This window comes from Contarinia nasturtii, unplaced genomic scaffold (assembly GCF_009176525.2).
Source record: "Contarinia nasturtii isolate CC-2019 unplaced genomic scaffold, AAFC_CNas_1.1 Cnas_scaffold_78, whole genome shotgun sequence".
Lineage (NCBI taxonomy): Eukaryota > Metazoa > Arthropoda > Insecta > Diptera > Cecidomyiidae > Contarinia > Contarinia nasturtii.
The window spans coordinates 1,943,896-1,970,566 of NW_022197436.1; the positions used below are offsets into that span (position 1 = coordinate 1,943,896).

At 33.2% G+C, this 26,671-nt stretch overlaps 2 protein-coding genes and 1 long non-coding RNA gene across 5 annotated transcripts in view; 2 read left to right on the plus strand and 1 right to left on the minus strand.

Annotated features, from left to right (window-relative positions):
• The first annotated feature begins 93 nt into the window (after window positions 1-93).
• LOC116349599 (transcription initiation factor TFIID subunit 1) lies at window positions 94-7,648 on the plus strand. The gene is made up of 19 exons (XM_031781155.1): window positions 94-355; window positions 436-607; window positions 690-877; window positions 1,041-1,302; window positions 1,363-1,634; window positions 1,698-2,426; window positions 2,486-2,726; window positions 2,794-2,928; window positions 3,004-3,227; window positions 3,304-4,554; window positions 4,624-5,410; window positions 5,473-5,911; window positions 5,988-6,130; window positions 6,196-6,309; window positions 6,406-6,583; window positions 6,653-6,745; window positions 6,817-6,942; window positions 7,023-7,088; window positions 7,149-7,648. Exons 1-19 carry the CDS (start codon window positions 210-212, stop codon window positions 7,589-7,591), a joined length of 6,009 nt encoding a protein of 2,002 aa, XP_031637015.1. The 5' UTR covers window positions 94-209; the 3' UTR covers window positions 7,592-7,648.
• LOC116349681 lies at window positions 6,775-9,863 on the minus strand. The gene is made up of 3 exons (XR_004201939.1): window positions 8,833-9,863; window positions 8,365-8,708; window positions 6,775-7,579 (listed from the first exon to the last, which is right to left on the minus strand). It is a non-coding gene; the product is annotated as an uncharacterized LOC116349681 (long non-coding RNA).
• Window positions 9,864-11,537: 1,674 nt separating this feature from the next.
• The window catches only part of LOC116338861 (four and a half LIM domains protein 2), a 35,608-nt gene continuing 20,474 nt past the window's right edge, over window positions 11,538-26,671 (plus strand). The window contains exons 1-3 of one of the 3 annotated variants that reach the window (XM_031764381.1): window positions 15,982-16,495; window positions 16,623-18,073; window positions 19,199-19,284. In XM_031764381.1, coding sequence (XP_031620241.1) covers window positions 16,072-16,495; window positions 16,623-18,073; window positions 19,199-19,284 — 1,961 coding nt within the window. In that variant the 5' untranslated portion in view covers window positions 15,982-16,071. Of the gene's footprint in view, window positions 12,319-15,981; window positions 16,496-16,622; window positions 18,074-19,198; window positions 19,285-24,853; window positions 25,311-26,671 lie in introns of those variants that run through there. The other 2 variants (XM_031764406.1, XM_031764398.1) reach the window with 2 other exon arrangements.

The window sequence follows — 26,671 nt, forward strand, 5'->3', positions numbered from 1 at the left end:
TTTCGATGTTTTTATGCAACCATCTATGTGATACATACTGACATGACATTGACATTTGTTTTATTTAGAAATATAAGCTATGTGTAATGCATGGCATAGGGATCCATCAGGTTGCGGCATAGAAATAAACAAAATTTTGTATTTAGAACATTTTTTTATAAATTTTTTTCGAAAATAAGTTTACGAAAAATTCAACAAAATAAATAAAAATGGACACAGATAGTGATAATGAGAATGAAAACGAAAATGAAGTGAATTTAACTGGATTTTTGTTTGGTAACATCGATTCAGCGGGTAGACTTGAGGCCGATTTATTTGACAATGAATCAAAGAAGCAATTATCGTCGTTGGCAAGGTATTGTTTACTTGTTTTGTGTTGCGGTTATTTTTGAAAAATTATGCAAATGTAATACAATGTGTACGTGTTTTTATCAGGTTGGGCATTGGCAATTTGCTGGAAGTTATGCACGAAGAAGAGTTGGATAGTAGAGAAGAGGATGGACATGCCGAAAAAGATAACGATGATTACGAAGACAAAAAGTCTGATACAGCCGAAGATTTTAGTGATATAACTGAATTAGCGGAAGATTTACAAACTGCCATGCAGGTAACTGTCCGAAATATTGATTGTTTGTTTAATATTTTGATGATTTCACAATCGAATGAAATACAAATGAATCTATGTGTAGCCAAGTGTGATGCCAACTGCAAGTGGAGATGATTACGATGACATTGAAGCAGCCATTCCGGCGACGACGGTTAGACTGGACAGTTCGAATCGTGTTGTTACACAGTCAAAAGAACCCGAAACCATTTCCAAAGATAATGATAAAGAATTAATGCCACCACCGAGCCTTCCGATCAAAAGCCAAATCAGGTACATTTCAAATGACGAAAGATTTTTTCTCAATTTTTTTTTTGTTTTGTTTTGTTTTGTTTTTAAATTGTTCATTCAATGGGAAAGAAGTTTCGGGGAATAAACTTTTTATTTGGTAGTGTTTTTGAACTAATAATAAATTAATTGAATGAATTTTTTTTAGTCACGATTCGTCAAAATCAGAGAATAGTGGAACAGGTGACGAAGGAAAGAATATTGATCGAAAATTGGAAACACCACTCGCTGCGATGCTACCATCAAAATACGCCAATGTCGATGTTCGTGAATTGTTTCCCGATTTCCGTCCGGACAAAGTTTTGAGATTTTCACGCCTATTTGGCCCTGGAAAACCGACTAGTTTACCACAAATTTGGCGTAGCGTTCGCAAAAAGAGACGAAAACGAAAACAATCAAAGGAGGTTCGGGTGTGTATTTTCATATTTTTTTTTAATTATCCCAGATGTAATATGGAATTTAAATTTTAGAATCAAAAAGATGGTTCCGACTCAACCAGTGAAACGGATGAGAAAAATGAAAGAAGAAATATGGGCTTTTTAACATTATGCTATGGTCCTGAACCAACGCCAGCTCAAATTGCTGTCGATGATGAATATCTATTGATGCGTGAAATATCCGACGAATCACACGAAAAAACACCCGATAATAACGAAAACGGTGATGCCAAGCCAAAAGTTGCCGATTGGCGATATGGGCCGGCGCAAGTATGGTACGACATGCTTGATGTTCCTCCATCCGGGTATGTATGAAAAGCCTGCAATTCCAACAAATCAAAAATATTAATGAATTTCTCGAATTTTAGAGAGGGATTTAACTATGGTTTCAAAGTGAAAGACAACAAAGTTGTTGAACAACAACCGGAAAAGGAAGCGATCACAGAGGATCCAATTCCGGACGATGCATATTTAATGGTTTCACAATTGCATTGGGAAGACGATGTTGTATGGGATGGTAATGATATAAAACATAAAGTGCTACAAAAATTGCATTCAAAAACAAATGCTGCAGGTTGGTTACCATCGAGTGGATCACGAACGGCTGGCGCATTTAGTCAACCGGGTCATGGCAAAGGACCGAATGCAACAAGTGGCACGGCGACTACATCAAAAATGACAAATACACCGTCCAACTCGAAATTATCGAAAAGCCAGGCGCTACTTCAAAAACTTGAAGAAACTGACGACACATGGTACAGTATATTTCCGGTTGAAAACGAAGAACTCATTTACAGTCGATGGGAAGATGAAGTTATTTGGGATGTTGATGCAATGCCAAAAGTACCCAAACCGAAAATGCTTTCACTAGATCCAAACGATGAAAACATCATTTTGGGCATACCCGATGATATCGATCCATCGAAAATTGTTAAAAATACAAGACCACCACCAAAAGTGAAAATACCACATCCACACGTTAAGAAATCAAAGATTTTACTCGGCAAAGCTGGTGTTATCAACGTTTTGGCGGAAGATACACCACCTCCACCACCAAAATCACCCGATCGAGATCCATTCAATATTTCGAATGATACGTAAGTGACTTTTAAGTGATTTTTTTTTTAATTTTTATTAAAAATGTGCTTGTTTTCAGATTCTATATGGCCAAATCGTCGGAAAGTACGATGCGAATGAAGGTTGGTGGAGGTAATTTAATTCAACATTCAACACCAGTTGTTGAACTACGTGCACCATTCATTCCAACGCACATGGGACCAATCAAATTGCGTGCATTCCATCGGCCGCCAATGAAAAAATATTCACACGGACCATTGCATGGAACTGCACCGCATGGTGTTCAACCACTTCTCAAACATATCAAAAAGAAGGCGAAGGTAAACTGGAATTCATTACATATTCGTATTAAAATCGATTTTAATTTGTTTCTCAATTGAATTACAGCAAAGAGAATTGGAGCGAATTGCGTCTGGAGGTGGTGACGTATTTTTCATGAGAAATCCAGAAGATTTATCGGGTAAAGATGGTGAATTGATTTTAGTGGAATTCACCGAGGAACATCCGCCGCTTATGAATCAAGTAAGTTCATGCATTCCCATTATGATTTGTGGCAAACAAGACGAGAAGTGAATTAAAACCAAATCGCCTTTTTAGGTCGGTATGTGTTCGAAGATAAAGAATTACTATAAAAGAAAGGCTGAAAAGGATTCATGTCCGCCGGAATATCGTTATGGTGAAATTGCGTACGCGCACACAAGTCCATTTTTGGGTATTTTACAACCAGGAAAATGTATACAAACACTCGAGAATAATATGTATCGTGCACCAATTTATCCACACAGTGTCTCACCGACTGATTTCTTACTCATTCGAACAAGGTACCTCAATCAATAGTTTTGATGAAGTTTTTTCTTTCAATTTTTAATTAACAATTCTATTTTATCTTTTGTTTAGAAACGAATATTTTATTCGTGAGATTGATGCACTATTCACCGTAGCCCAAGAGTGTCCATTGTACGAAGTGCCTGGTCCAAATTCGAAGCGTGCAAATAATTTTGTTCGTGATTTCTTGCAAGTGTTTATCTATCGATTGTTTTGGAAAAGTAAAGATCAACCGCGTCGTATTCGAATGGATGACATTAAACGAGCTTTTCCGGGTCATTCAGAAAGTAGTATACGTAAGCGTTTGAAACAGTGTGCCGATTTCAAGCGTACCGGTATGGATTCGAATTGGTGGGTCATTAAACCAGAATTTCGTTTACCATCCGAAGAAGAAATTCGAGCTATGGTCTCGCCAGAACAATGTTGTGCATACTTTAGTATGATTGCTGCCGAACAGCGTCTAAAAGATGCCGGTTACGGTGAGAAATTTATTTTCGCACAACAAGATGATGACGATGAAGAGCAACAATTAAAAATGGACGACGAAGTAAAAGTTGCACCGTGGAATACAACACGAGCCTATATTCAAGCAATGCGTGGCAAATGTTTGTTGCAATTGACCGGACCAGCCGATCCGACTGGTATGGGTGAAGGTTTCTCATATGTTCGAATTCCAAATAAGCCAACGCAAACAAAAGAAGAAATTGAATCACAACCAAAGCGCACAGTCACCGGTACCGATGCCGATTTGCGACGTCTTTCATTAAATAATGCAAAAGAAATTCTCCGAAAATACGATGTACCCGAAGAAGAAATTAAAAAATTATCACGTTGGGAGGTGATCGATGTGGTGCGTACATTGTCAACGGAAAAATCAAAAGCCGGCGAAGAAGGAATGGACAAATTTTCCCGTGGAAATCGTTTTTCAATTGCCGAACATCAAGAGCGTTATAAAGAAGAGTGTCAACGTATTTTCGATTTGCAAAACAAAGTTTTGGCCAGCAGTGAAGTGTTGTCAACGGACGAAGGTGAATCGAGCGTATCGGAAGAGTCGGATATTGAAGAATTGGGTAAAAATTTGGAAAATATGCTTGCCAATAAAAAGACATCGGTACAATTGTCAATGGAACGTGAAGAACAAGAACGACAAGAATTGCTGAAGAAAATTATGGAAGAGCGAGAAGCGGCACCAAAAGATTCAAAGAAAAAAGAAGAAACATCACCAATTGCGCCACACTTGCAACCCGGTCGTATTTTGAAAATTACAAGAACATTCAAAAATACGGAAGGCAAAGAGTTTACACGAGTGGAAATCGTTCGAAGGTGAGTTCTATAGCATTGGTTGATTGAAAACATTCATTAAACAAAAATCATTTTTTTCATTTGAATTAGGCCACAAGTGATAGATGCATATGTGCGAATTCGACAGTCAAAAGACGAAGCATTCATTAGACAATTTGCAACACTCGATGAAGCTCAAAAGGAGGAAATGAAACGTGAAAAACGTCGTATTCAAGAGCAATTGCGACGCATCAAGAGAAATCAGGAAAAAGTGAATATGTTACAGCAACAACAAAGCCAAAATCTTTTGACACAAGGTGTATCACAACCATTGGGCGAATCGCCGACAAATCCATCAAAACTTGGCACATCTTTGTCCAAAGATACAACCGCTGGAAAAGAAATAAGCCCATCACGCCGAAAAATCAAGCTGAAACCTGATCTCAAATTAAAATGTGGCGCATGCGGTCAAGTGGGTCATATGCGTACGAACAAAGCGTGTCCATTGTACACCGGAACCGTTCCACAACCATCATTGATGGTTGCCTTAACGGAAGAACAAGAAGAAGACTATGAACGTGAACTTATGAATGATGATGACGAAGATTTGGTCAATGTGGATGGAACAAAAGTGAAATTGAGTGGAAAATTGTTGAAACGACACGAAGACGTTAAGCGTCGGGCATTGCTGCTAAAAGTACCAAAAGAAGCGGTTAATAAAGGTAAACGACGACGCACCGGAACCGATCAACATTGTGATTATTTGCGACATAATAAAACGGCAAAACGAATTCGAACCGATCCGGTCATTGTGATGGCATCCATCCTCTTGCAAATTCTCAATGAGCTCAGAGATTTACCAGACGCTCAGCTTTTTATCAAACCGGTTACCTCAAAGGTATGTTCAGTTCAGTCTTTATAAATAATTTATTCGTTACTAAAGCTTCGATATATCAACAGGAAGCACCAGATTACTTCAAAGTTGTTCAACGTCCAATGGATTTACAACAAATTCGTGAAAATCTTCGAAAGAATAAATATCAAAGTAGAGAGGACTTTTTGGCCGATGTTAATCAAATTGTTGAGAATAGTAGCTTGTATAATGGTCCAAAAAGTCCACTTACTGCTGCCGCACAGAGAATGCTACAGAAATGCGTTGAATGTTTGGCCGAAAAGGAAGAGCGACTAATGCGGTTGGAGAAAGCGATCAATCCATTATTGGATGATAATGATCAAGTGGCATTATCATTCATATTCGAAAAATTACTAAACGAAAAACTAAAAAATATGCGAGAAAGTAACGTATTTAAGAAACCAGTCAATCGGAAACAATTTAAAGACTACTATTCGGTTATTAAGAAACCAATGGATTTAGAAACCATATCGACGAAAGTTGCAGGTAATTTGGCTAGTTTTTTTTTTTGGTTATCGAATTGATATCGGTTGTTATAATTGTTTCAATAATTCGATTACAGCGCATAAATATCATTCGCGGGCTGAATTCATATCCGACATTGTTTTGATTGCTAACAATTGTGAACAATATAATGGTGCTGATTCGGAGCTCACAAAAGATGCCCGAGTTCTGGTTGATGCCACTAAGAAATCATTGGACGAGGTAAATTTTGCATTCAACACCATTCGATTCGTAACAATATTAAATGTGTAAACGTTGATTTATAGTTTGCCGATCATTGCGCACAATTGGAGAAAAATATCGCCATCGTTCAAGAGAGAGCTAAAATGGAAGCTGAAATTGATGAATCATGGCCTGAAGATGATAATGATAATCGAAATGTAATGAATTGTCCAGTATATTTTTTTTTTTTTTTTTGTACAATTTCTGAGGATTTGGTTTTTCATTTCCATTTTTCATTTATGCTTCTAAAATAGATGAGTCGTGCCAGTTCACCAGAAAATGACTTTGTTGATGTTGAATCAACTGATAATCGGCCACAATCTTCGGCATCCGCAAATTCACAAAAACCATCTACTTCATCTGGGATGCCAGTTACACCAGAAGCCAAACGTAATCGTGGTCGTCCACGCAAATTGAAAGAGACACCCGATGGTATGCAGTTTTTTTGTTATTTTACAAGTGTGTCATTCGGCAATATTTTAATTTAAAATGTATGTTTAGGAAAAGGATGGAAGAAACGTGGACGAGGAAGACCACGTAAAAATAGTATGACATCAGATTTAAGCAACACACAAAATTCATATTTGGAAGAAGGTAAATTGAAACGAAAAAAAACTTATATATTCGTATTGTGACTTATATATTATGAATATTTTTTTTGTTAGATTTACAATTTTCGTCGGACGATGGTGAATTCGAAGAAGTGATTGGTGAAAATGAAATCGTTGCTGCCACTTTGGGCCAGGGCGAAGCATTGGCCAGAAGCTCACAGCCTGTCAACTATGCTCCAGGTACTATTCTGATTCGATTTTGATTTTATTAAGACCATTTTCCATTAACATAAAACCTTTTTTCGTTGATCATAATGCAGAAGACAGTAAACAAGCAGCCGAAGCAATGGTACAATTAAGTGGAGTTGGTTATTACAATCAACAAGGTAACCCAATTCCTATTTAAAAAAGATGAATGAAATTAATTTTTTTTTTCATAAAAATAGACGAATCAATGGATCTGGATAATTATGATCCATCCGACTTTCTACAGATGTCAAGCAAAAAAGATACTTCCGTTAAAATTGACTATACGAACATCAAGCAAGAGCCACAATCACAATCACAAGTCTATGAACAAGAAAATGAATCGTTTAGTATGTCGGAAATGTTGCTGTACGAAAAGCATACAACAAAAGTGGAACAGTCCGAATCATCGGAGATGACAGTTCAATCACAGGGAATTGATTTTTCATCCCAAGAGACTTATTCGCAGGAAATGACATCGCCACAGCAAAGCACGACTCAAAGCGATAGACTGCAGCCCATGGACGATGTTGGTATTCACGATGATTTAGCCATTTCAGACAGTGACGAAGAGCCGCAACCCGCAGAAACAGCAAGAAATCACTCTGAAAATGCCAATGATGATACTGACCTTTGGTTTTGATTGAAATATCGACAAATTAAATGTTTTTTTTTTTTAAATAAAAGATATGGAAGAATACTCGTACAAAATTATTTATTTTTTGCGCAAAAATCGAAATAGTCATTAGTTTGCAAGGATTGTTTCTAAGAGCCATATATGAGAGGAGGAGCGCTTAGATGAGCCAGCGGATCCTCAGTGAGGAGCAAAATATTGAAAGTTGATAAAATATCAAAATTCATAATAGTATTATTGATTTGAATAATTTTTTTAACTTTTAATATTTCGCTCCTGACTGAGGAGGAGCTCAGCTCCTCAGTGATCCTCCGGCTCCTCTGAGCGCTCCTCCTCATACATATTGCTCTGAGAAACAGTCTCTGCTCTGATCTTAAATTGAACCGCCTAGAATAAATCAGCATTACTAGATAAATGTCTTCAAATGCGTTATATAAAAAAGTTCGCCAACAAAAGCGTGACATCGTCCATATATTTTATAACGCTTTTGCTGACTGACTTTTTTCAGTAACGCATTTGAAGACATTTATCTAGTAATGTTGATTTATTCTAAGGGATTCAATTAAGAATTGAGAGTACTTCACTTGGCTTTAAAGAAAATGTATGATATAAAAGTCTTTTTTCTTCTAAAATCGGATGCAGTTGCATCGAAAGGCTTGCTTTTTTGATAACCAGCAAGATGTTCTAAAAATCTTTGAAAATTCTTGTGCTATTGTCGATGTGGTTGAAATGGCTGATGAACATGAACTTTTTTTATCTAAAGTTGTGAAAATGTAATTTACCCGAATAATATGGTGCACCAACACTTGTCGTTTGATTTTGATTGGAAGATATCAAATGAGTTGAATTATGCCCATCGATTGGCATTAATTATTCATACTGTAAGATAAGCAATTTGGAAGATCTTGTGCTACTGCTGTTGTTGGAATAGCGGATGTTTTATCGTTCGCATCAATTTTGGCACTAGTATTGGATCACTTCGTATTCTGGTTGAATTGAGTTGAGATTGATTGAAGGCGCCATATGACGATGAGTCGTCGATGACATTGCTTATTTTATTAAAAAAATTTACTAAAATTCGGCAATGATACTCTTGATTTATTAATTTCATTTTTTTCGATGTTGTCTATTGTGAATGAAAGTAGAAATAATAATTTAAAAAAATTGTTGTTGATTGTTATTTCTAAAAAACTTTTCGGCACCGTCTACATCAGTTGCCACTAAAATGCCGAATGCAAAATTCAACTTACCTTCGGAAGAATAGTATATTCCGATAACCATCACAGTTTTTTGGTAAAATCATGGATTGTTTCTCTGAGGAGGTGGAATAGTGAAGACGAAAAGGAGGAGGAGAGCTCTGGGTTGTCCTCCTTAGTAATCTCCTCCTCTTCCTTTTCCACCTCACAATTCCACCTCCTCAGGGGAACAATCCCTGATAGTTTGTGAATGAACTCAGTCCATGTTATTTTTTTCAATACTTTTGAACAACATTTTTTTTCCTTTTCGACAAGTATTTTTAATTCTAAATGTTCTGAGTTGAAAAGTACTCTGGAGACTCTGATATGTTATAAAATATTTATTTCTTCTTCAATCGAATGCAGTTTCAGCAAGACGCTTGCCTTTTTTGATACCGGGCCAGATGTGCCAAAAATCATCTTGTCTTATTGTCGATGTGGTTGTAATAGCTGATAAAGTAAGTTACCTGACATCAACATTTGACGTTTAAGTTTGATTGGAAGAACTCGCATGATTTGAATTATTACCAATTATTGGCGAGCATTGATTATTCATACCGTAAAATGAACAATTTGCAGAGAATGTTTCTCAGAACCCGGGACTGTGCGGAGTTCGGCGGAGTTCGGCGGAGATAGCATGCAAATGCTGTTTGTACGAGTGCAACAGCATTCTTTGCTGTTCATAGATTTATTTTGTCCAAACGAACATCTTAGTAGCCGTACTCACAGCTAAGTTACTAATCATCTGCGTAAGAAAGATACACATAGAAGTGCTGTTACCCTCGTACACACAGAGTTTGTATGTCATCTCCGCCAAACTCCGCACAGTCCCGCCACCGTCAAAATTATTTCGCAAATAAATTATTCAAAAGCCTAAGGAGCACTGAGGAGCAGAGTTCCTCCTAAGTGAGGAGCAAAATAGCGGATTCCGATAACCTTCACCGTTTTTTCGTAAAATTTGTTAACAACAACACTTCTAAGTTTTTCCCGCATGGTTAAACTTCTAAATATGTTTTATCTTTCTGATTTTTTTCTAAATATGCGAGAATATTATATATTGTGTAAAATTATTGTAAAATTCTAATTAGTTATTCTAAGTAAACAATTAATTATTATCAAACAATTTAAGCCAAAAAACTGTTTTTAGGTTTAAATCAATATTTTATTCGAAAAACATTATATTTTACATTAATATTTTATTATTTTTCGAATAAAATATTGATTCAAACCAAAAAACCGTTTTTGGCTTAAATTGTTTGATTAAAATTCATCACGGTTGGTAGACACTAATATAATTAATTACTATGTTTTCTTTTATAATAGAAAATTAGGATACTTTTGAGGTGAGCTTTAGTGGGAAATTGAAAAAAAAAACGACCGCTTTTGAAGCATAAACCAAATCTATTCGACAGTTGCTATTAGCGACTGTCAAACAAGTGTTTTTCGAAATTTGTTAGTGACGTGAAATGATTGTGTAAACATCCTGCATTTGTGCCGAATTTTTATTTTTATGTTTTTCTAAATGTTATTTTTTTTAGTTCAATTAAAACAAAATATATAATTAAAATAATACAAAATACTTTGAATTTTTAAGCACTTTAATTTGATTCATTCTCTTTTCTACGTGGAGATGTCGCTTGTCTTCACAACAAAATATTTCTCCAGCACAAAATACAGTTACTTATTCGTCATTTCCAAAAATAAAATGTTCTATAATTTGTTATATGAAAAGGTCATTCGTTAAAAATGCGATTATTTTGATAATTTTATATTTTTAATTTCAACAAAAAAAAAGAACGCAAATAAAAATCGTACACAATAAAAAAGTTCATGTGTATTTTCATAGTATCGTTCTTTGTTCCAGTTGCTTCAAAACTAATCAAGTTTTTCTTCTGTCGTTCTGGAGCTCACTTGTTGTTTTCTTATACTATACATATACACATGTATGTATGTTGATGATCTTGTTTTTTTTTTATTTATTTCGTTTTTTTAACGTTCATCGCACACTTGTAAATATTCTGATAATTGTTGACGTTGTGTTTGTTATTATGCTTTCCACAATGATTCGCCGCCGTATGACAAACACATTCACATGTGTTCTATGTATGTGAAACGTGTTCTGTGTGAATTTGATATTTTCAATGCTGAACTAATGTTTACACTGGAGCTGTTTGATTTTTTTTTATATATGGTATATATGATTTTCCAGTACTAAATAGCCAACGCGAAACACACAAATTTGGAATTTTGCTGTAAGAATGTGATAGGAAGTTTTTCAAGCCAAAACGTTTGACATTCATTTATAAAGTTGTGTGTTCATCAAATATCGTGTGTGCCACAATCGGACTAACACACACTGTCAAATTTATTGTATTGATATTATTTGTGTCAGTGGTTTTATTTACATACTTTTGATTTTGATTGCTTTCTGTGTTTTTGTAGTCAACTGAAATGATTCCGTCATTCCTTTCTATGATCGTGGTTTGATTGCATGGTTTTAATGTGTGTAATACGTATGTATGTGATCAACGACAGCGGTCAACGAAAGAAAAAAAACCGGCCATAACAATCATAATATTCACCATTCTCTTCGACATTCGATATCATTAATTATCTTTTTAACATCAAATCATTAAGAATACAGTGAAGAGACTTACTTATATACAAAAAAAAAATTATATTTGACAATTCGCTGATGTCGTGATTTATGTACATATCAAAGTAATAAGTATAAGTTTCGGAATAAAACGTAATTCGGAGTTTCTCTTGAACATACAACAATGAAAATTGGTTCAGAAAAGTTCTATCTTTGAAATGGTGAAGTGCACTGTGCATTGATGAAGAAGTTGTGCATTAATAGAAAAAAAAGAGAAGCTAATGAAACACAAGCTAATTAACCTACTAATGCTGTATAATACAAAACACATAAGACCAAATATGGCATATGTTATGTGAATCTCAATCAAAATTTTGATGAACACATGTGCACGAAATTCAAACTTGAATCTTCATGTGTTTCAAACAACGAAAGCAAATAACCACCAATTTCTGAATTTAATGATGAGTTAAATAAAATCTTATAAGATTTCAATGTGAACATATTATAGATTCTAATATTATTCGGTGCGATTACATGAAATAGTTTTGAAAGTAAAACGTTGCGTATTCAAATTACGGACCAAGACGTTAACAATTTCTTGACCTATATAAGTACAAAATAATACATGTGTTTTTTTTTTATTCAAGTTTAAACCCCGTATAAATAGCTTCTTTGTTATTATAACGAAAGTAACGCGAATAAATAAAATTAAAATTGACCACTTAATAAACGCAGTGGTTATGGAATAGTTGTTTTGGTGACTCATTTACTCTGTTTTCAACTTAAAACCACCACTTTTCCACGAGCACATTCGTATAGAAATGTTAGAGATGGAATCAATCAATAATGAGGGAATAACATGCAACATAAAGTTGCTGTCAAAAATGCATATTTCTGACACGGTAAGTGTATTTTTAATCTATAAAAAGAATATTTGTACATTGAATCTGGAATTTGTAAAATTGCTCATATCATCACTTTCTTTATTGAAGAGGAAGTATTTTTGCTTGTATTCTGTGCATATTCCAATGAGATCATCGATCATAAATAGCTCAGAGCATGTTTATATTGCTATCCCAAGAAACAATTGGTAACGAAATATCATCATTATCAGAAGGCACAAGTTCACGGTCGAATTTTGGACCGGTTGTATTATTGTTTTCAGTGTTATTCGACGTCACAATGTTCATATCCAAAATTCAATTAATGACAAAAAATTGATTTGATAAGCTATTCAATGTCGCCATACAGTAGACACTTGCAAATTAGAACCTGTTTGATTGTTCACTTCCGAAAAGTTCGAATTTCTGAATGAATTTTGTAGTTTTTCTTTTGTTTTTAAACATTTTAAGAATGAAATTTGTATTTTTTCTCTTGTATTCAATGTCGGACCGATGATTTTCTATAATGTACGGTTGATTTTTCATTTTTAGAAACCGCACCCAAAATGTTTTCTTTTGGTGCTTTTTGCACATGTCGAGCGAGAAATAACAAATCAATAAATTTAAATCATAATTAGCGTTACGCGTATCGAAAAAAAAAACGAACGAGATAAACTGTGTGAATGCATAAAGAGTTACGACATTTGATACGAATGTTTGGTTTCAGGGGCTTAGTTTGGATTACATTCTTACTTTCCATTGAAATGACAAAGCATGAACGCTCGATAATTTCATGTTTTTTTGTTTTCGTTTCGTTGTTCAAATTTAAACAGAAAGAAATCCTTTCAGAAATTAGAGCCAATTGGTTCAAATTTTAGAATCTGCATTGGAGAAGCCGGTTATAATTTCTGGAGAATTCCAATTTCCGGAGATTTTAATTTGCGAGTGGGATTCTTTTCACAACATTATTACTATTTATTTATTCAACGTCTGATCACAGACTGATTTTATCACAATTATTTACAATATCATTTGCAATGAAACACTACCCGATCGAATACCAGCCGCCAGTCTTTTCGACTTCGGAGCAGCAGATATCGACTGTGTCCATTGTATATTACTTTTTTGAATATCTTTTGGCTCTCGAATCCGTTAATTTCCATCGGAAAAAATTTGAATCGGGCCAACTTGGGCAACATTTTCAAAATATATCCATCTGTCCAGTAGAAAATCGACTTATTCTCTTCAGATAAGTGCAAATAAGAAAATCGCAATGTTCTTCTTTTTTTCAATGCTTGACTATCTAAACCAAATCAGACTCAAAACGAAATTCCAAAGAATAAATACAATGACCAAATGATGAAAACACTTCCTGAATACCTAATTTTAATATTTTTGACAAAAGAATTATTGATTTGATTAACAACACATCAAATTTAATGTCGTTTCATGCTGAGACATGCAAATAAATTGTCACACTCAACGCGCTTCTTCGCAAAATCATCATCATGATACATAAATTGAGCATATATAATTCGATCGTACAGTTGATGAAGAGATTCTGATTGCTTACGTTGTGATTGTTCTGTTATTTTAAAACCAAAACAAAAACAAGCATCCATTATTCGCAAACAAACCTATATGTTTACTAAAATCAAAAGAAAGAAATCAATTTTCTGATCTAAAACGACTGTCATGATGCAATTTTTTTTTTTGCATTTTGGAGTCATGTACACAAATACTGACAGGCTTCATTTTGATACACACAACAACTTCTAAATGTCATACAGGTTCAAGTGTGTTCCTAATTCGAAGAGATAAATGCAATGCGATGAACGTTTAAAAAGAAATCTGTTGTGAAAACTAAAATCGAATAACTCAAATCACTTTTGTAAATAAAACAAATGGAATTTGGCATATTATCTTTGCATATGATTATTATCTTTGCCTTCCATTTGAAATTACATTTGGAAAGAACTCAAGCGTATTTCAACATGGCAAAGTTTGTTCCTTGCTATTGTTTGAAAACATCATATCCACAATGGCATTTTTATTGCAAATAGTTTGTTATGGTGAAAATAAAGTGATTAAAGTGATGAATAATGATTATATATCAAAGACTTTTAACAAATTTAACTTCAAACACTTCATCGCAGTGGATATTTTAAATTCGCGCCAATGCTCATCATAATAATATATATTCAATTCAATAGATGGCACTACTCCGACCAATCACTGGTATTTCACGATATGAATATACGGTAATATATTTATATCTATACCGTTATATAATTATTTACAAAAACCCGTCCACCAGAAATGGAAAAAAAGTTACTGAAACCTTTTTTTTAATGAATTTTCGGTGAACTTGAATAATAAGTATCGTGACTAACCAAAGAAACACAGCACAGAAACACGAAAGTATATGTATAAAGTTTGGTAGAAAGACTATTTGGGATCAGATACTCAGACTGAAAAGCTGTTGGCATTCCAAGAAGAATAAGTGCATGCGGCAACACGAGCAATCCAATTTTCAAAAAAATATTTGTACTAAACATAGATATGTAAATAAAAAAAATACACGTACAAAATATATCCATAACAAACTTCGACAGAAATGAAGTCAATTTCGATTTTATGAAAACAGCATATTTGTTCATATACTTAAATTCATTTGAAGCAGCAGCAGCAGCAGTGAGGAGGCCTACGCAATAACTTTGCCAATTAATAAAAAAGATCGGATTTTAACTATATATATTCAAAACTACCTCCGCATTTTCCTTATATGGTAGAAACGAAAAAGCACAGCCGGCAGTACACATGAAATCTAATAACAATACTCAGTAAAACGAATTGGTATTTCTCCGGCACAAATTTGTTTTTTTTTTTTACTTTCAATTGAAGAGCGAAGAGAAGAAAAAATGCAAATATTTTTGGCAGCTGTCGGACAAACGACATGAGTTGGCACAAACAAGATATATTGAATTTTATCTGAAGACTCGCTTTAAACGTCCTGATAGTAAGTCGATGTACTTATTAGGCTTTGAGTGTAATAGCATTTAAATACACGTACATTAACGTTAAGCAACGCTTTTTTTCTGCAAACGAATTTGGTATAACTGCGTTTTTTTACATGTTTTGGTTCTTCTTCTTCGCTTTATTTCATCTGTAAATATATTGTCGTTCAAAACGCAGTCCACACAAAATCGACGTGAATAAAATGAATAAGAGATTAAAAATAGTTGTTTCTTCAGTTTACAGAAGTGGCTTGTACGAAACAAAAAAAAATTTCGCAATGGCAAACCGATTCGTGTTTTTATTGCGAGAAGATCGTTTGTCAGTGTCAAGCGGATAGAGATCGAGGTTGATTTTAAAATTAATGAACATCGTGTGTGTTTCATTCCAGTCTGTTATAATGTTTGATTCAAATCGAACGTGATGGAACTTACTTGCAACAACATGAGTATTTTTTGAAAAACAAAAAATATTTTCATTCGATTGAGTGCATTCGCGCAAATAGAAAAGTTACAAGAATTTTTGTGTGCCGTATACAAAGTAATAATATTTTATTTCATTACATCGGTGCGTAGTACAAGATTAGTTTCTGTCACGCTGAATCGAATTCAAAAAATAATAATAGTAACATTTCGATCAACAAAAATATACAAAATCGATATTTGAAAAAAGTGTCAAACGAAAAGAACGAAACGAAACTATTAGTGTGAAATAAAATTAACCAAATAGTTTTGATTTTCAAATTAAAATATTGAACAAATGTCATTGCTTGGTCGTTTTCGTCGAACCGTTCTGCCATCGAGTTCACGAAGCAAAAAGTTACCAACTTCTGCTGAGAATGATGGCCATCAACACAATTATCGGAAATCAACGAAAAGTTTTAATGAAAAAAGTGTCAAACCGAAAAAGTCCCAATTCTACACAGGTTCAAATCATGGCATCCACTACAATGATGCGAAAGAAAAATCAACAAGAAACAACGACAACAACAAACTATTTAAATCGTCAACGCATTCAACAAACAAGTTAACAAAAACTAACTCAAATGATTTGTTAAGCGGAAGCTTATCGCGGAGCGATACATTCACACTTGATGATGCTAAGGATGAGGCTAACTTACAAAATGGCACCTATCCGCACAAGAAAGGAAAATTTCCGAATTGTGAAAGTAATGAACCATATGGTACGTAAAACGCGTTTTTAATAGCACATTTTTTGTCGTTTCAAGTCTATATAAGGTGAAACTAAAGATTGATTATTTAAGTGTGAGTTAATCTATGTTGTTCTTTCTTTTGTCGGTTTTTTTTTAGCCAATACTGTGAACAAAGATGTATTCGAAACGTTTTATGCAAAACGTTCCTTGAAATCATCCCACTCATCGAAATCATCAAATGAAAGTATTCACGGCATGGATGAAATGGCATCATTTACCAGTCCACCAACGATTAACAAAGGTGGTTCAAGTTTTAATAGAAATGCGTCTAGTTTTCGATCCGAAACGTTAAAACCACGAGAATATTTATTTGGATCGACTTTCGGAAGAAAAGACAAACCAGAAAATGAAAATGTCCATAAAACTTATATTAACAATAATTCGACCAATAACAAAAACCACTCGGATCGCTTTAAAACAATAACAATTAATAATTTACGACGTTCTTTTCGTGATACATTCTTGGATACGGTCAAACCGGCCAAAGGACGTGAACACCAGCAACTATGGTTTATAAATGTGAATGGAAAACGAGAAGAATCACCAGATAACGAAGAGCGTGCAAACAAAAATACAAAAAACTCTTGGCAGACAATCGATGACAATGACAAATACGTGGGAGCGAATCGACGGGTCATGCGAAATGAAACTTTTCGTGTCGATACCAACAATGTCAAAGAAGAAACGAAGAACAATGCAATTGGACGACGTGAGACATTTCGAATTAACAGAGATCAATCACCTGTTCGGTCGTCTGTGGAACAAGTTTCTTCGCCAGATAGTAGTATTACATTCCGGACGCCACTGAGTGGAAAATTGGTTCCTATCGCTGTTACGGCTCCATACAGTGCATCCAACGACACAGACATATATTCCAATTCGAACACATATCGCAAAAATAATAAAGGAATTAAAAATAATTATTACAATCGTATTGATGATAATGATGGTAATGAACCGACCAGCTCTAGAAGTACGAAAACTTACACTGAAATTGAATCGCCAGAAAGAAATAATCCGTTTGGAATTCGTTCCGGAAGACATTCTTTCAATAATTTCAATGTGCCATTTGATGAAAATCGAGGAAGTCGTTCATATACTTCACTCACAAAATTGGATCAGAAAAAGCAAAATAATCGAAAAATTACAAATCCCAACAACACATATGATGATATTGATACACCAATTGAACCATGGCGAAGTATATCAAGTAGACAATTTTCAAATGGTGAAAATCGATCATTTGTCCCATATCGCAGCGACTACAATGACACTGACGATTTCGCAGCAAAACCAAAAACCAATAATCGCACCACAATCAATATCAATGGCGAAAGTCCAAAGCAAAATTATGATCAATCAATCAATAAAATAATCATTCCATTAACAGCGAATAATAAGTTGCCATCTATGCTTAAGTCAAGTCAAAATAAAAATCGTTCCGTTAATTTTCCAAGCGTTGAATGTGAAGTACGGTTAATATCACCAAACTATGACCACAAGCCCAGACGTAAAGTGAAACCGGCGAATGATTGGACCTTTAATAAGGTACATTTGTAGAGATATCTGCTTTTGATAACCCAATGGTTTAGAGGATTTATTGAATACGTTGAATAAAGTCTACTCAAAATATTTATCTCACATCTTGGAAATAATGTTCATTAATACATGATTAACTTAACTGAAAATGATGTACATTTATTGAAAAATAAACATTGTTTTGCTTTAGTTTATCTATTGTTATTGTTAAACCATTTGCTTTAAGTTGAATTTCTCTTGAAAAAATGCATATAAAAGAATAAATAGGCAATTCAATTACTAATTGTGAAATACGAAGGTTTGTCTTTTTTCTTTTCTTTTTTCCTTGTTGATACCAATTGATTGAATTTTTGAATATTTTCACATATTTACAAATCTTAACATTTATTTTTACTAAGATTGCTGTTGAATTGTATAATTCTAAAGGCCAGGTTCCAAATGTTGCTTTATTGTTTAAATTATCGTAATAACACCTTTATTAATATTAAGTAAACTTAATTTTATTTTAAAATTTTCTCGTCATTAAATTTTAATGATAACTAATTTCAACTTCGTTTTATATTCATTTGTCTTCTAAGTTCTTAATTAGTGCAAACTAAATTAAAGTAATTTGGTATTCTCGCAATGTGTTTATGCAAACTTTCATTGCGGCAGGTTTTCACACTCCTTTTCTTTTGTGTGAAGTTTGTGCGTTGGGTGCCCCACTTTCACTCAGATATGCCAATAATATTTGCAAGCGTACTATTCTGGAAGACGCACAAAAACTTTGCATTATTCGCTACCTACATAAAAAAATGAAATGGCATTTCCAAACAACACACACAGAGAGCGAATAAAATTTATATATCTTTGATTAAAGAACGTAAAAATTTTTTTGGCCATAAAAACCAAAATGGCGAATAAAAAAATACAACCGAACATGGTAAATGCCTTTTGAAAATTTCCACTTCAATATGTTATCGATTGCGTATAAAGCGCTCAAATAGTAAAACAAATTTACGCATAATTTCTTTTCTCCAATTGTTTTCTCATCTTATTTTTCTACAATTTATATGGAATCAAAGCAATTTTTTTTATTATATGTTGAACAATTTAAATTTTTCCGTAATACAATTGTTTACTTTTTTTAAACAGAATATCGATATAAAAGAAATTGTAGACGGCACGAAATGTATGGTGTGTAAACAATTATGCCCAGGATTTAAACCACATTTATGGAGGTATGTAATTTTGTATGGAATACATAGGGTTCCGGACGGCCTAAATATTAACGGCAGAAAATATGAAAAAAATTATATCCAGAAACACTTTTTACTGAATGTCAAAAATGAAATAAATATTCGAATGAACAATTTCTCGAAGGAGTGCAGAGAGTTGTCTGTCTTATTTAAATGTGAATAGTGGCGACCTTATTATATAACATTCTGCAGCTTTCTTTTTTCTTCTTGAAAAAAGTAACATTTATTTGAGGTTGTGAGCAAAAAAAGAGAAATTTTTCATTCGGAAAGTTTGATTTTTGGTACATTAAAAAAATCGTTCAGGAAAAAAGTGTTTTCAGGAAATCTTCCAGTATTCGTCCGTCCGGGACTTTATGACTGCGACCCTTAATTATTGTTTTCAATATTATTTTTTTTACTTTGTATTAAATTATGATATTTATTTATATAAGAGGTGTTTTTTAATTGAAATTTATATTTTGATCATTAAAAAGTCTTTTTTTTTCTAACTAACGCCGAACTCTGAAAAAATAATGTTCGATCCGAAAATTTCACACAATTTTTTAGAATAAGATTTTTTGAAAACTCGGTATACAAATGTCGGTACCAGACCTACCAATGACCTATGTGCTCGCAGCGAGCTACGGGGGATGCTAATCAAAGACCCAATGTGGCATAAATTCCACCCACGATACGTATAACAACTGCAAAGAGACAATTTCTTTGCTCGTAACTCATTTTACCGCTGAAATATTTAAGAAAAACAAAATATGTATTTTTCTTTAAACGAGGTCGAAATATGTAAAAAAACAGATTTTGAATTGCCCTGTGTATGTCAGAGTATATCTATAAAGCTTTACTTTTTTCTGCTACAATTCGCAGTCAATAGATTATGCCTATATACGGTACCTGAAAAAAGTGTCTATATATATTAATCTATCTATAAGAAGGTGACCCGCAATATGGCGGTAATTTGGTTTCATCCGGAACAAATTTTTCATTTCATCAAAAAATGGAAAGATTTGTATGGTGACATCATAATGACCTCAATAATTCATAAATCTATAGAATGTTCGTTTATAGTTCAAAATTATCAAGAAATGTGCTGCTCTTGTTGTGTTTAGTAATGCTAGAACAATCATGCATATGCATACTTATATTAACCTTCGATTATGTTTGAAATATATTATTATTGGAGCTTTGTGTAACAATTTCGCAGACGTGTGTTATGGAAAACTCAGAACTTTATTTATAATTACTTGAAGTCTGCAATGACATATTATAGCAGTGAGTACATTGGTTGATAACAAATAGAGAAAAAAAAAGAAATCCAGTTAGTCTTGACTTTATTTAAATGACATAATAGGGAAAAGAGAGGTATATAGTAGAGGAAACCAAGTGAATTACGCAAATGCAATCCATAAAAGTCTTTACATCAACTGTAAATCTCTATCTCTTTAACATGTTGATTGGAAATTTGCACGATTTCGCTAATTATTTCATATTAGTTTCTGTCAGTTCGCTTCGCTATTAACAATCCATTACTAGACATTAGGGTGCATCGTTTTTGGTTTGAAGATTGATGAATTCAAGTATGGGCAAGAAAATATGTAATGCCTTTTTTCAAAATGTTTGTTTTTAGCAATCCGTCATTTGACATTTAGTTTCGGTACTTTTTTCAAAAAAAAAAAAAAAAAATCTAAGTAAAAAAAAATTCGATTCATTTTCAATCATAATTTTGCAAATATTTGTATGAAAAGTGCATCAAAAATGATTCAAATTTATTGTACAGCAAAGTTGGTAAAATGAATGAAAATTTGTCTTTTATGAAAAATGTACCGAAAGGGATCTCTGAAAACATTTTTTTGGAGGAAAAAGCATTGGAACCCTCTCATTTATGTTTTAGGGGTGCCCAAGAAATTTTTATAAAAACGATGCACCCTACTAAACATTGCTTACGTTTAAATTAATGGCAGCATTTGTGTGTAGTTTGAGTTATTTATAATTACTTGAGTAACTTTTACGGTTGCCGTAGCTTAACATTCGGTGTGAATACATGGAAAAAACGACTATTATTAGTATCAAATATTTTTTTCAAATTAAAAATTTTACTCACCTACAAGGAAGGGTACGATACAAGTACACACTTAGCACCACTAGCTTTATGATAGCGGAGTAAAAAAGTTGTGCTTATTATTATCACTTCTGTAACGAATCAGGCAATTTTTGGCAAACTTGCTACCAAGACGACAACAAAGTGTTGAGTTATCAAAAAGAAAACTAGTTGAGAATGAAAAAAAGTCTATTATCTATTGACCTTACAAAAATACACCAAATAACTTAATGAAATATTGTTTTCTACGACTATGGTGCGAAACTCGATTATTTCTTTTGCACCAGCCTTCCACAATTCATGATAAACATTCAATGACCAATTTTGATAGATAATTTTTATCTTGGAAACAGTCGTACGCCTTCTCGGGGTGTTAGTAGTTCACGTTTGTTACGCGTCATCACGATAGAGGCAATCCAACAAACGCTCTCGGCACACTTTGAATCGATGAATCCATTTAGCAAGTGTTATCATTTGGATCGATATATACTAATTAAAAATGTCTTCATTGCATCGCAATTCTATCAACTGCTACTCATTCTTTTACCGCACTGATAACGGTACAGTCGGTTCGTTATCAGATTGACAGTCCAAAAATATTCGCCAAATTGTCTATATCTATATGATCCAATAGAAAACGAAACACTTTTCAACTGAAATTTATATAATGGGACAGTTGCAAAATTGTTCACTCCTGATAGTCGCATCACCTTGTTGTTTTGTTAAATCCGCTTCAGTGCTTACGTTGACGATTGTCTCTTCGATTTATTGAATGCATTTTGTTGTTCTGCGTTGACAACTTAGCGTTGAATGAGATCGAATTCGGAAAATAAACCAATGATATTTCACGATCCATTTCGTGTTTGTTTTGAAAATGTGATGCATTTTAAATGAAACATTTCACGATTGAATTGATTACACATCAATCAAGAAGAACGCTATTTATTTATTTTCAATCAATAAATACATATACTCCACCAATTTTAATAAAATTTTACACACATTAATTTTTTTTCTTAAATTTAGAACATCAGAGAAAAGATTTTTATAGCTTTTTGCCAGCAGAATGTTGAAACGGTTTGATACATCGTTTTTCTTTTAAGTAACATTCGTCTTTCAAACACAATAAAAGATAAAAACAACATTACATGTATCGAAATACGCATTTGAACGCACATGGCTCTGTCATATAGTCTGGCTAATTTTACAAACGGTGAATTAATTAATTTGTTTTTTTGCCAGCACCGATATACGGATATTGGCCAGATGGAATCAATGTTAAAGAAATATATTTTGTTTGAGTCAATGAGTGAAAGTCAACTTTTCTAACAAATTCAAAAAGAATAAATCAAGTCACATTTTTCAGCAAAATTGATACATTTTTTTTTTGTTTACGACTCAAATGCACGTGTCAGCCAACGAAAATTGTGGAAGGCAATATACACATATACATACATACTATACAACTCGTTTACGGCGTTTCAATTACAAACTCGCGCGCGCCTGTAATGCATAGCTCAGTATACATTATCTAACTTTAATTTGAACCCGCAGCGTTTTGTGTCGCATTTTGCTTTCATGCAATGAGCGTGAATGAGACAAATATGAAAGAAATTTTGTGAAATGATTCATAGAATTCATTGATTCTTTTCAACAGTGGCCCTGAGAACCTAATGTCATGAAGTCAAATTTAGTGGTTTAAGACTCGACCAGTTGTGATTTGGACTATTCACATATGTGTTGTATGTCGTGATATTATAACAAGCGTTTGCACATATACAATTCAGTAGCATACTAAGTATGAAGCAAAGCAGTTGAAGTACGTTAAAGATTCGAATTCAGTGGAAAAACAGAGGTGCTCTTTTCACACTTCCTCTGAGCGAAAGAAGACAAAACAATAATATTTAAAAAAAAGAAGAGATAAACGTCAACCTGAACGGAACAAAAAAAATATATAAATAAAAAAAATAATAATAAAGTCACAAATTCAGCTTGTTAAAAACATACACTAGAACTGGGAGCTGGCTGATGTGATTAACAATGTGTATATAATAGATAACAGAGTCGATAATATATACTTACTAAGTGTAACGTTGAATCAGTGAATCAGTAAATTTGACATTATGAATGCAAAATGTGTATACATATATAATTAATCGGTACATATCTATTGATAAACCTAGAATGTATATATATCGATTATCACAACAAAGCAAGTCAATAAAAATGAAATATAACTAGCAAGGACCATAGAACAATAAGTGGACGTGTAGCTTCTATGATATCGGAAGCTGATGCGACAATCAGTTTGGAATTGCAAGAACAATAACAAAAGCATTGTTTTTTTTACGTATAAAAAAACTTTATCTTCTCAATGGTATTGATTAGATCTGATTGTGGGGACAGCATTTTTTTATATATATAAAAATAAACAGTTTATTTTCGCGCATGTTTGTATTCTATTTGAAAGAGAATAAATCTTTAAATATTGGAAATGATTCCAACTCTGATTGTTAGACCTTGTTTAGGGAAAATATTCATATTACAGAATACATAGATCAATTTTAGTGTTGTAATAAAAATCGAATATTAAATGAAAAGTAACTGTTCAGTGATTTCCTCTAACATTTATTACTTTCAAATTATCCATTTGTTACACACATAACATATGCCTTTTTTCATCAAACTAAACTGAATGTTTAACCGGATAGAGTTACTCTTATGCATGATATTTCATAATATCGTATAATCTATACATTTTCAACAAGTGGAAAATTATAATGTTGCTCATTTCTTACAATCAATTTTCCAATGTGTGTTCTAGACCGTTTTGCATATGTAGTAAAACGTGTGAACACATAAATGGCATCATACAAAAATAAATCAAACAGCGTTCAAAAACGTTAACCAAATGAGTACGGTGAACATAGTCATTTAATTGGACTTGTATTTTGCATGGTCACATGTCTTTCATGTAAAAATCAAGCACCGATATTAATAAAATATTGTAAGGTACCGTTTTAACAAATCTATACGGCGAAAAATCTGGTCAAACGTAGAATAAAATATATATATATATAAAAATGCTGAGCTCATCACCAGTTTCGAGTGACGGTGGCATTTTCGACATATGCAATATTAAACTGCACAATTACATGAACTGTAATTCTCAGACACCATTTAAACAAAAATTCGCATATCTAATTCATTAGTGTGCATGAGATCGGTGTTATGTGTTAACTGTTAATTTAATGAACTTGAAATACGTCCAGAAACACGTTCTAGGCTTAGGTTATAGAATTGAACTGCAACAGTTGAAAATATACGGTGAAATGTGAAGAAAATCGAAGGATTCAAAGTTGATATATTCAAACTGTAATTAAAAAAAAAAAAATCCATTTATAATCATAATGACCAAAAATCAGAGCTCTTCAAATAGCATGTGCAACATGTTTTAGTTTCTTTTCGTTTCGTCAATTTTACGCTTTAATTGTACACTATTAAACTTTGAATTCTTGTTACGAGATTTGGGATAGAATTATCCAATTTAAATAAATGTGTGCGTGGGCTTCCAATTTAAATTCATAGTATTTTGTGAATAGTTGTCATCTCAACCAAATATTTGTGCATGAAACAGAAAACGACCCAAACAAATTGAATGTTGCAATCAGAAATAATCTTAAAAAAAGTGGTTTAAAAGTGAAATAAAGTAAAGAGATAAAGAGCAAAAAATATAGATTGAAATGCTTGACTTACAACGTCACATATACTGTCCGATTTGGACAAATGCCGATCAACAAACACAACCGTATGATGCGTCTCTGCAATGGATTGGCCTAAAATATGCATGTCAAAAAGTAATTGAAACATACTGCAAAGTGTTCGATCAGCAGGAGCTTTTCGACTTAATCATTAGGTATACGACACAAAACATAACTTTTGTTGAAAACAAATTAGTTTGAATTTCTAGTTATCTGTTATCGTATGTGTGTGTGTGTGAATAATTGTTACCGGAATTTTTGTGTAGCTTCAGTGATTTTGAAAGTTCAATGGAAGAAAAAAAGATAACAAATTTAATTAGTATGATAGAAAAATTGACCGGGTTTATTGAGAGACACAGAAAAATATACGACGAAAAATGTTGAATTCTGAAGTTCAGAGATTATAATGAGCTAAAATTTATGATAAACATACTGCACTCTCAACTAAATCAAAGTCTAGCCAAGTAACCATTATAACATTGAGTCCAATTTTCATAAGAATTGCGAGAAATGTGCCCAACTTTTCAAATATCTGAAAAATCATTTTCCAATGACTGGACCTAAACTAAGGACGACAATAGTTTTCTCATTTCTCATGGAACCTGTCAACAACAAGTTAGTCAAAGTACTTGATAAATACGAATCAAGGCTTTAGAAGCCTGATTCAGCGTCAACTTAGAGTATATTATAATTTCAGTTTCAGAAAATCAATATTTCATGATGTCTGGAAACGAAATTTGCTTGTAATGCTTGTTTTTTTTTTTCAACAAATCATTGTGCGTTAACAAGTGGCGCACCTATAGAACCGCACATCGAACCTGAACTGGCCGCATTCGTTCTGAAATCTTTTCGGATACTATTGTACTCTTTCTATTCATAAAATTCTTCTTTGGACTTTGTGGTTTTCCCAACATTTTATAAATCACCATATTCCATTTCAAATGAAGTTGCTCAAACGTGTCAATTCAAAAGAGAATATTAAATAAAATGTTTCAATTATGGTTGTTTTACTAAAACTAAAGAAATACCCAAAACGCATATTACTTTTGTGTTGTCACGCCTCACATATTTCACATAATGGCAAATAATCTTATTTCCAATGCTGGTGAGGTTTTTATCTTTTTATAAACACATTGCGTGTAGCTATAACATATCGTTTTATCGTCGTTTCTTTTCTATTTAATTTCACTTTTCTGCAATTCATTCTATATTTATTGTATGACATTTTTTTGACACAATTTAAAAAGTACCAATAGCTTTAATTTGTTGACGAGAACAAAGATGTTACATCGATTTAGCATTAGGAACATTGGTAACGTCACAATAGCTACAATAATCACGTTTAAGATTAATGTCATTGAATACTCTTTCATCGTATCGTTGTAATCGTTCATGGCGAAACATTTCTTTATTATGAGTGCAACGATTGAAACTGAATTATCCGTGATATCCAATCTCATTGATAGCCGTCGTAAAAACTATGTATTCTTATTGCCGAAAGGAACAAAGCCAAAAT

Bases quoted from the DNA above. Each gene is read 5' to 3' on its own strand.
- LOC116349599 (XM_031781155.1), top strand. From the start codon at position 210: ATGGACACAGATAGTGATAATGAGAATGAAAACGAAAATGAAGTGAAT. The intron at 1,635-1,697 runs GTATGTATGAAA...CTCGAATTTTAG, and splicing joins CTTGATGTTCCTCCATCCGG to AGAGGGATTTAACTATGGTT. The intron at 5,411-5,472 runs GTATGTTCAGTT...ATATATCAACAG, and splicing joins TCAAACCGGTTACCTCAAAG to GAAGCACCAGATTACTTCAA.